This window comes from Clarias gariepinus, chromosome 5 (assembly GCF_024256425.1).
Source record: "Clarias gariepinus isolate MV-2021 ecotype Netherlands chromosome 5, CGAR_prim_01v2, whole genome shotgun sequence".
In the NCBI taxonomy this organism is placed as follows: domain Eukaryota; kingdom Metazoa; phylum Chordata; class Actinopteri; order Siluriformes; family Clariidae; genus Clarias; species Clarias gariepinus.
Window position 1 is genome coordinate 8533483 of NC_071104.1, and position 11640 is coordinate 8545122.

At 35.2% G+C, this 11640-nt stretch overlaps 1 protein-coding gene across 2 annotated transcripts; it reads right to left on the reverse strand.

Moving 5' to 3' along the window:
- Positions 1-819: 819 nt before the first annotated feature.
- LOC128523949 (CMRF35-like molecule 3) lies at positions 820-6753 on the reverse strand. 2 transcript variants are annotated; one of them, XM_053496180.1, is made up of 4 exons: positions 6595-6753; positions 6190-6510; positions 1469-1646; positions 820-1350 (listed from the first exon to the last, which is right to left on the reverse strand). In XM_053496180.1, the coding sequence occupies exons 1-4, from the start codon at positions 6626-6628 to the stop codon at positions 1233-1235; spliced, it is 651 nt and encodes a 216-aa protein (XP_053352155.1). In that variant the 5' UTR covers positions 6629-6753; the 3' UTR covers positions 820-1232. The 2 variants fall into 2 exon arrangements, with proteins under 2 accessions (XP_053352155.1, XP_053352154.1); XM_053496179.1 differs by having other exon boundaries at positions 6190-6516.
- Between the last annotated feature and the right edge of the window lie 4887 nt (positions 6754-11640).

Sequence of the window (11640 nt, forward strand, 5' to 3'; positions counted from 1 at the left end):
CTTTAAGGGGTGAACAAGAAAAATCTTTTACAACGATTCACTTCTAATAAAATCTGTATAGAATTCAAAACCTTTCTGTACATTACTGTCATTTCTATGCATTGCATGTTAATGCTAATTTGCATTGTATGCAATGCTTCTGTTGGGAATAAAGGAACAGTTTGACAGCAAAATACAATATCTCTTTTTTTTTAAATTGGCCTGGTAATATAAGTGTAAATGTGGATTGTTTTGCAAAATGCTATAACTCCACCTACTATACTTTGGTCCCAATGGATAAATCAGCCTGCGTCTAAATATCCAGTTTCGTTTCAGTAATAGTGTTGGGTAAGTTTTAACCAAAAGTAAAGCAAATTCATTCTATTATTGTGTTTTTGTAGTGAGTCATGACAGCCACTTGAAACGAGGATAAAAAGTAATGTGTTGTGTTGTACACAAGCTTTTTATTACAAAGATTGTTTATCAAAGTATACAATGAACGATCAGCCTCTTCCTACTATCAGTTTCAGCTTCACTTTTTTCCATCACAGTGCTTTATCATAGTATGGTTATGCACTGTCATCACTCTCTCACTCATCCACTCATCATCCATACCACTTTATCCTGTGTAAAGGGTGTATTCACATACTACGGGCAATTTGGGAACACCAATTGGCCTAACCTGCATGTTTTTGGACTGTGGAAGGAAACCAGAGTATCCAGAGAAAAGCCACCAAGCATGGAGAGAACCTGCAAACTACAAAGTGATGGTGCATCTCCTGCTTATCTGTCTTTTGTAAATATTGCTTTTGAAATAATTGAAGTGCATTATTGCTCCTACATGGAACCAAACCAGTGTTTAATGAAAAGAAGAATATATAGTGAATAAAAAAAAATTGTACATTGTGTACATGTGGACAATAACGTTCCAAAATTTACTGAACATCTCAAAATGGATTTTCTCATTTTACTGTCAGACTGACCAAATTTACATCATGGTATGAACCTGAAGTGTATGTGTTGCTTATAGCAGTGCAACTGTGTTGTATCTAAAAATATTTCTTCTACTTGAAATCTTTCACTTGAAATTGAAGAAAAAATCAAATTGGACATTTATACATCACATGTGGCAACTCATTTAAAATTCAACTTTTGTTTAAAAAATGAAAAGTTAAATAAAATAAAACAAGGAGGTATCTAAACCTGTCATGAAACAAACCAAAAACTACAGCATGTGCTTCAATAGTGTCTTTTTAACAGATTTCAAAGCATGCTATGAAACAGGTGAGGTAGAGACACATTCCTAGGAAGAGGATCCACCGTATGATGCTCCATATTTCGGAGGGGAACCACTCAGTGATGAAAATCTCTCTAAAAAGTAAATTAATAAATAAATAAAGTGATGCACATTAAAAGGAGAGTGATGCAAATTGAAATGTACTCAGGCTTTAAATGTTAATTCTGGATTACAGCATCATATTTGACATACTGTGGCACGGTTTCATGCTTAATTTCTGTCAGTTCAGTGGTTTTGAGTGTCGTGTGCATTGTCGATGTTGTTATTGTGGTCGTCCTGAAAGTTGTTGAGACACACGTTGTCAGCGTCTGAGTTGTCGTCTCTCTGACATTTTGTGGTGACTCAGTCACAGAGCAATGCTCAGCTTCTTCTGTGGAAAAAAATATATAAATATAGATTCGCTTACGAATGGAAACTGTAACCTCTCAAGCCAACACCACACGAGGAAAGGCATTTTAATGAACCTCGAACCTCAACCTCAAACAAACTTCATATCTGGGTTCACAGATTGTGCAAAACAATAATAATGAAAAAAGCTCTACAGTGTTTGTTTTTACATGTTAGTTTAATCATGTTTTAATGATAAAATGTTACAAGGTGAAATCATTAATGAATTGCTAAGTTGTTGATACTTCATGCGGTTGAAAAGGAGGTGTAAATCTGTGGCTACAGTATTTTGCCAGGTGATTGCTAGACTGTTATATGATCGCTATTTCACTTCAAGTGGTTCATATGGATTTCCATATTAGTTGTTCCTGTTGGTTTCTAGGCTGTAGTTGAGCAGCTGCTGTGGAATTTCAGATAATTGCTAGCTTACTGTATTCCAGGAAGCGGCTAGGATGGTTGTAGCCTGTTTTAACTGGTTTCAGTGTACAGTAACATTAGCAAAAGTTTACCAAAACACACCTTCTAATCCCATTCCAAAAGTCTTTGCTGATTTTTATTTCTTTCTACATTGTAAAATATTGCTAAAGATGTCCAAAATATGCAATAATAGCTAGTGATTAGCAAAAAAACTAAAAAAAACAAACAAAACTTTTGATCCATATGAAAAGTAGAATGTTCACAATATCGAACCAGCACAGTTGACCCTTGGATTACGAACATAATTCGGTCTGGAAGCTGTAAAAAAGTATTGCAAAACACTCGTAAATCAAAGCGAATTTCCCCATAAAAAAAAATAACGGAAACTCAAATTATGATGAATCAGCAGGCTGATACTGTCACGGTTAAACACCAGAGGGCGCCATGCTGCCGGACTCCATTTTGTGTTTTTCTTTAGTTGTGACTTTATTTCCCAGAGTGCACCTCGGTCAGGTGATGGGAGCACACTTGAACCGAGGCAGCTAATTAAGTTTGTTATAAATAGTCTGTCTCAGTTCAGTTTCTTTGTCTGGCATCTGTTTAGTTAAGTGGGTGTGAATGTTTCCTCGTTCTTGGTGTCATACAATTTCCCCTAGCTCCTGGTTTGTCCTATTCTTGGTTTTGTTCTGTTTATGTACTGTTATGTTTAGTTCCTAGTCTGTTATGTTTAGCCCCTAGTCTGTCATGTTTATCTTATGTTTAGCCTGATTAGTGTAACTCCTTGTTTAGTGCAGCTCATGTTAGGGGTAGCCTTTTGTATGGTTCAGCCCTGTTTTGTTTAGTTCTTATGTTTGCTCCTATTTAGAAGTGGTCCTGTTCTGTTTTCATTATTAAAAGATTTTGCTAAGTACTTCACCTCTGCCATGATACCTTTTCTAAAGCCCACACACAGCACCTGTTACAGAGAGAGAGAAAGGGGATCTTTGACCTTTAATAAGACTTTCCTTTGCTTTACTCGTGCGCGCACACACGTTATAATAAACCGTACACGCATGCTGTACACACACATACAAACACAAAATAAAAGATGTTTTTACATCATGTGGTCACAGTGTTATAGTAAACAGGACAAACGTGCATGGATGTTGATTATACCCGTGAGAGACGAGCACTAAGACCCTGCAGGGGAGACGATTACCCACAATTCTGCAGGGCAAGAGAGACAAACCATTGGCTCGGTTGTGATCACGTGACACTCAGCGCCAAAACAAGAAGCGCATGCGTGTTACATGATACTCGGTACTCTCGTTAAATGAAAGTAACTTTAAGTCAGAATTTGCCAGGGGTATGAATAATTGGCTTGACTGTAAATGTACATAAACAAGTAAATTAAGGCTTGCTTTACTATATATAGCATTGGATTACAGTTTTGATGGTCCCAACTAATTGTCATCAATCTCATTGAGAAAATCCAGTTACTACTTGATAGTAATAACACTGTAGGTGCAGTCTTTCTTGATCTTAAAAAGTCATTTGATACAGTAAACCACCAGATCCTACTGACCAAATTATCCACTTAAAATTTTTCTGACAGTGTTATAAAATGGATTCACTCATATCTCTCCCAGCGTTCACAAATGGTTCGCATTGCGAATAGTCAGTCTAACCACTTGATGTGTCGACTGGCCCGACTAGGGCTCTATATTGGCCCCGGTCCTTTTTTGCATGTATGCTAATGAGCTGCTATTGATACAGTATGTCCAGATGTTAATATTCAAATGTATGCTGATGAAACAGTTTTGTATGTACAAATGTCTACAACTTAATGTTTCCAAAACTGTAGGTATGTTTTTCACTAAATCACATAAAGTAACCAAAGACGCAGACATTATAGTGTCAAGAAAAAAAATACAAATTGTCCAAGAATTTAAATATTGGGCATCCATCTGGACTCTGAACTCAATTTTAGGTCACATGTAAAGCAAACCTGTAAAAAAGTTAAATTTAGCCTAGCTAACTTCCGATTTATTGGAAAATTTCTTTGTCTGTCCAGGCCACCAAAACATTCATGCATTCAATGATTTTCTCTCATTTTACTTATTGTTTAATAAGCTGGTTCCAGACTAATTCTACCATCTAGACACCTTTAAAGTCCTTATACAAGCAGACAATCAAAGTACTTGACAAGAAACCAAAACACTATCATTACTGCTCCATTCTATTAAAACACAGTCTCCTAAGTTGGGACAACTTAAACATAGAAAATCCTACATGGGATGGCCCCATATCCTCATAGTGAATTTATCAGTCTCAGAACATCCAAATACAGGATCACTCTAGGAGTGTCTAGAGGTGACTGTATTATCCCACTTAGAAAAAGTGCTTTTAGTCAGTCAGTTTTCTCTGTTAAAGCTTCTCAGGAATGGAACACCATTCCATCAATAATCAGAGACATTAACACAATTTATTTCGCTCTCACTTAAAACGTTGGCTGATTAGTAATCAGACCTGTCAACACTAAAACACTGCTGCTGTCATCTTGTGTTTTTACTTGTGAGTGCGTGATTCCTTACTGGCCTTTGTAATGTTTTTTATGATCTTGATATTAACAATGCTTGTCATTTTAATATGCACTTGCAAATGTCTATCCTGCTTTGTTAATGCTTGCTATTTACACTCTTGTATTTATGTTTTGCTGCTTTTGCTTTTATTTTTTATTTTATTTTATTTTTTTGCTAAACCTTTCGTTGCTGTTCCTGGTGCTTATTCACAACTTCTTTAATCTGAATCACACTGTCTTTTTACGCCATTGCTGTTACTATTGCAATCGATTAACATTGCGCTAACATGCTGATTTTTACTGTTGTTGTTGTTTTGTTTTGTTGTTTTTTTAACTATTTATAATATTTTATGCTTTTTTAGGGTGCCATTGTACAACAGACGTACAGGACAACAGATGAAAACTAGCCTTTGGCTAATTCTGGCATGTTACAGATGTTCTGTTTTTAATATGCATTGTCCTGCTTAATAAATTTTTAAAAAAGGTTCAAATCCCACAACCACCAAGTTGTCCCTCTTGGGCCCTTGAGCAAGTCTCTTAACCCTCAACTGCTCAGATGTATAATGAGATTAAAAAAAAAAGTAGCTCGAATCAAAAAAGGACATCTGCCAAATGCCTAAATGTAAATATTGTAGTTTATTGATTCTAATATCAAGTTGACACTTGAGTTTTTATTTAGTAAAATTTAATATTTCATATAAAATAAAAATAATTTTATATTCAGTATGTCAAATTAACATAACTATGCTCAGGATGTGACAACCATGACAACTCTGTTATTATGGTGTCAAGACATTTAATAAATAGGTAGTCATAGAATTTTGATGTTTTATAATTATACACTAAAGAGCTGATTCATGTGTCAAGAGGGCAGAATGTCCACTCGAGTGAGATACGCAAGTAGAACAAAACGATTGTCTCGATTGATTGATTTATAATCATAATTTATTGTAACTTAGACATAATATCAATATGTAAAAGCTACACAAGGTCGAAATCATTCTGAGTGCAGTTAGGACTGTGTAATTTTATAGTGAATTTTAAAATGAACTTTTAATAAAATATATATTTTTTTTAGTTAAAGAATATAATTTAAAATTAATATAATTTCAAAATCAATTTAAGCTGAAATAACTGTGAATTATTTAAATTTTATTATTATTTTGTTTTATTTGGTGACAATTTTTAAAGTTTTTAAATATTAAATTATATCAAATATTTATGAGGTTTTAACATACTTTTTCCACTCTCATAATTATAAATCTAATTATTAATTCAGTAGGCTAGAGTCATTACTTCATTTTATGCATTAAGGTAATAATACCAATCAAGGTATAACAAAACATTAATGGCTTAAGACTTTAGAGTTAACTTGTTGAAACTGACATTGTTATTAAAACCACTGTTTCGAGGAAACAAGAACCACAATTTAAAACACACTTCTCTGACCATTGCATTATTTGTGAGAGAAGACTTGAGATTAAACCAGATGTTGATGATGTCCCCCCCCCCCCTTATTTTACACTTAGTCAGAGGAAAATCAGCTTACCTGCAGATATGATTAACTGCATGGATATGCGTACGTGACGGCTGACTCTTTCAATCGCGCACCAGTACCATCCACTATCCGCTACTTTAGCGTTCTTCATGTGAATGGTGAAAAACCCACCTTTTTTATCATCACTTATTCGTAGAGGTTCATAGAAAGGCAGAGACTGACCCGTCCTTAAGAGAACTTTGCAGTGATTAAAATAGTAGCCTTCGCACCAGTATTTCACATGGTCCCGGTAGAACGGATGATAGTGACAGATGATGTGAACGGAACTGCCTGCACATTGCTTCACTTCATTAGGCCCTGTGAGAGTAGCACCTGCAACTGAATACAAAGAGTCATTACAGTACTATAACCTGCCTAAAATGTAACACTAAGTGAGGTGTTTAGGGCATGACTTACCCTTTTCGAGAAAAAGCAGAAGAACTAAGATCATTTTAGAGACCACTTGATCATCTCAGCTGCTGCCAAATGAGACTTCAGGTGTAGAAAGGGACAAAAGAGAAAGACAGTGCTCACACACCTTCCTGTTGTTGTGTGCGAGGTCAGCCGTATTGTGGCGACTCAGGTTCACACAGGAAGCAGACCCACATGCGAGGCAAGATTTACAAGGTTGAAACGCAGGAAATGTGGTACCTTTTCAACAACAAGACGGAGTATTACAGAAATGGACTTCCTCAGTGGTTGTGATCGTATCTGAAATAAAAAACAAGTTTCTAATGCTTTGGCATGTGCAGGTGAAATCTACACACTCCTCTTAGAATAAATAAAATGAAGTCAGATAAATCATGTCATTTTGTTTGTCTCATTTAATGTGACATCTCGACCAATAAAATTCAAATGCAAACTAAAAAGCAACAGAAAATATCTGTTCAAGTCAAACCAGGACTTGTGATGAAATTTCATGTGCATGAAGATATAAACTTATTGACATTTACTGAAGACCTCAAGCAAAGTACGGTGATGAGACTCTTAGACGCAGTAAAACATTGAATGGTGCAAACGTTTTAAAGAAGATCGTATATTTTATAAAGGGTAAATTTTACCACTACCAGAATATGTGAATGAAGTTGCAAAAATGTACTACTTACAAAATTAGCATATTATTATTATTATTTTTGTTGTTGTTGTTTTTATTGTTATTATTATTATTTTTTTGTTTTTGTTTTATTTTTATTATTATTATTATTATTATTATTATTATTATTATGTCATAGAAACAACCAAAAACAACAAATAAAACATGTGATTGTGTGTATTTGTGCTATTTCTTTGCCTTCGTGACCTACTTTCTAATATGTTGTCGTATTTGGGGAAATTGGTTGAAATGGGCTAAAATACTGTGCACTTCAGTATATTGAACATTTTTTTCTAAACAAATGATATGTCAGTCTATACTGCAGAATCCTGTATATTTTATAAAAATAAAAATAAAAACAGTAAAACAAATAATGGCTAAAATGCTCTGAGCTTTAGGGGGTACAGGAGTTCCTGGTAGGCCAGATCATGCCTCCGGAGTACTGAGAAAACGTTCTACCTTGATGGTGTCCAAGCACTAGTAAATCACTGGGATTAATGTAGCCTGGGATTATATAGAGGGAAATAAAGGAAGTTTTTACTCTCATATTGTGTTCTGTTATTCTGCACAATCAAAAGTCCCAGTTTGACTTGAACAGTCTTGAAACTCAGCAAAGCATGTGACTGTGCTTAGAATTATATGTTTGAACATTTATGCGTAATTATCATACACCTGTTAGCAAAAGGTCAGCTTTGAAATGTATGACATCATCTTGATTTTTGCTAAAACAATGGTTCACCAAAAGCTTCCAGATGAGTTTGAATAGGATCTTATTGTTGAAAGATATTGATCAAAAGTGGGGTACAAATGCATTTCAAATTAGCAATAGATGTACCAACAAAACAAATTGAGGAATGTAGTGATATTCCCGAGAACAGGGTGTCTCTGAAAAATAGACAAAAGTACAATAAATAATCTCCTCACTTTAAAGGAGCTGCAGGAGTATTGGTTAACTCCTGATCAACCCCTGCCCCCTATGTTTAAAAACAAATGGGCAAATCACCTAAAGCAAACTATATCAATGGTAAAGCATGGTGGTGGATGTATCATGCTGTGGGGCTTTTTTCTTTTCAGCTGGGCCTGGGGTTTTATTCAGAATAAACCTTCCATCACCTTTCATTCTGTCCTTACTTTAAGTCATCTAATGAATATCTTCTTTATAGAAAGGTCCAGTCATACCCTCGACCCACAGTATCATTTGTGGCCTGTGTAATGACTTGGAAAGTGACCGTGCACAGAAAATTCCCCTAGGTTGAACGATATGGAGCATTTTTGTTTAAGAAAAGTAAAATAAAATTTTCAAATCAGGTTAATAGGCTCTTTGACATTGTTCTGTATAAGGAGTGAAAGGTCTTTTATTAAAGTGTTACTTAAGGGCTGTGCGCACTTTCTGTTTGTTTTCCTTAATTATTTTTTCACTAAAACGTTGTGTCTTATTATTATTTTTTCTGTAAAAACTGTAAAGGAGATCAACTTCTTTGAATTGTTCAGTGAAACTACTAAGACAAGCAGAGAGTGTGGAATTTAAGCCAGAAATTCAGGTCTTTGATTGAAAACGTAAACTTTTCGCAAAATAATATAGGAAATGTCTCAAATCACTCTTACTTATATTACAGATTATATTCTAGACAGTCTGTATTGCTACATGGAGGCAGTGATTAATGGATGATTAATGTGTTTTATTAATGAAGGTCTTTCGAAAGATTGTGAATGACATCTAGTGGGCATGTTGTGGCAGCTCAAGGCTTACAAGTCTATGATCAAATCCTGTTTTCCCAGAAGCTGACTAAGTGATCAGGAAGAGAAAGATCTCAGTAAGTAATTACTGTCACTATGCCTCAGGCTGTAGATTGTGAGATTTTGGACATATCCATGCACAATGTGTTGCAATAATAATAAACGTTTCAGACCTTTTTGTGTTTTCTGTAAAGAGCACTTATTACTGGAATCTTATGACAATATTTTAAGCAACAAACTTGCTATAGTATGTGATAACTGAATATATAGAAACAGCACGCATAAAAATAAAATCGTATTTTGGATTAGACTATAATAGATAAGAGGCTAATGAAGTGTTCTTTTTTTTATTGTGCATTTCTATACATTTCATGAAAAGATCCAATGCTGTAGTAAATTTATATGGTGTTTATATTCACTCACTGAACATTTTATTAGAAACGTTTAGGATAATTGCATTTGTGCAGTGATTTAATTAGACAATGATGTGACAGCAGTGCAGTGAATAAAATGATGCAGATATGGGCCAGCAGTTTTGGGCAACAACTGCATCGGCCATCAGGATGGGAAGCAAATATGATTTCAGTGAATTTGACTCTGGCACAACTGGTGGTACCAGATGGACTAGTCTGGGTATTTCTATAACTGCTGATCTCCTGGGATTTTTACACAGAACAGTGTCTAGAATTTAAACACAATTTAAAGTGCAAAAAACATCTAATGAGTGGTTGTTTAGTATCAGTTGATTTCTACTGAAACACAAAGATGGTAGGATTTTAATTTGGCAACAGAAGAATACATCCATGATGCCAACCTGCACCATTCCAGGCTGGTGAGGGTGGTCTAAATGGAGGAATCATTTCTTGGTACACTTTGGGCCTGTTGCTGACCATGTGCATCCCTAAATGGCTACCAATTACCCATCTGTTAATTGTTATTTACAGTTTGATAATGCATCATTTCAAAAAGCAAAAGTCATCACAAAATGGTTTCATGAACATAACAATGAGTTCAGTGTTCTTCTAGAACAGGAGATTCACAGCATGAGAAAAAAAAGAAAAACTACAGAAATTGTGTGATTCATTCATGTCAGACAAGAACCTCAAATGTGTTTTGGAATGTATGCCATAATGGACATTAGTATTAATATTGTCGATTCCTAATAATATGCTTACCAACTGTATATGGTTATTTGTAGCATTAACACCAAAATAGGAATATTAACACACCCAGGATTATTTATTTATGTATAATTTTTTTATTTTGGGGGCAACCGTATCTCTAGAAAGCAATACTGTACATTTTTCAGTTTAAACCATATTATATTATATTATTGGCGGCACAGTGGCTTGGAGGTTAACGCTGTTGCTTTGCACCACCAGGGCCCAGGTTCGATTCCTGTCTTGGATCTGTGTGCATGGAGTTTGCATGTTCTCCCTGTGCTTGGTGGCTTCCCGCCGGGTACTCCGGGTTCCTCCCACAGTCCAAATTGATGCAGATTAGGCTACAGGATACAGACCATGAGTGAGTGAGTGATTATATTATAGTTTATTTGCTTAGTGTCCACCAGGAGGCAATCTAGTCACAATTAATGCAATTTTTTAAAGGGCTTAGTTAAATTGCATTTGACCTTTCAAAATGATTTAATGTTAAAACTGATATACTATTACACATACATTTCAGAATATGTGCTATGTCAGAAGATAAACTAAGAGAAGATAATGAATTGTACACAGATACTTACTGTAAATGAATACTAAAAAAATCTATTTCATTAAATTACTCTCAGGTATGCATGTATGAGCTATGTTTTATAAGACTATGTAAAAAAATTGTACTGCAATATGGTGTGACTGTCACTTTACACCTCCGGTCTGTGTGCTTGAAGGTTGCATGTTCTCCTTGCATGTTGCGTGTTTTCTTTCAGGTACTCTGTTTTCCTTACACAGCCCAAGGGCGTGTGGAATTTCCAAATTGCTTTTTGTGTAAAATTAGTTGTGTGTGGGCCTGCAGATTGTTAGATGTTTGTGTTCCTCAGCAACAAAACTTCCTCTGTAGGAATAACTGCTGACCATCACTTAGCAACACTGGCTTGGGTGGACAGTACTGACGTTAATCTAGTGTTTTTGTTGTAAATGCATAATTTTGGATTTATATAGGATATGAAGACAGAAACTTTGTTAGGAGCTCCTTTAATGGGTCAAACAGGTAGAAATGTCCTGGAGAGATGTCAGGACTGTAATGTGGCAATAACTCCTGTCATGTGCATGTCTTGTGTGTACAGTTCCCATGGACAGATGCGTCTCTTCCTCAAATTGGCGATAAGTTATTTGTCATTTGTTTATTTGTTCACAGGAGAGGTTGCAGAGTCTCCGAGCCGTTTCATTAAAACGTTTGCATGGGTCAAATGTTTTACTGCAGCTAAGAATCTCATCAAGTCAATTCAAGTAGGATTTTATTGTCATTTCAACCATATACAGTTCAGTACACAGTGAAACGAAACAATGTTTCTCCAGGACCAAAGTGCTACATACATACAACATAAATTTAATATCATGAACATCAACATCGTTTACATTAGATTTCTAATTTTGTCAGCTTTGATAGATGAACAGAAAAAAAGTGAAACTAAT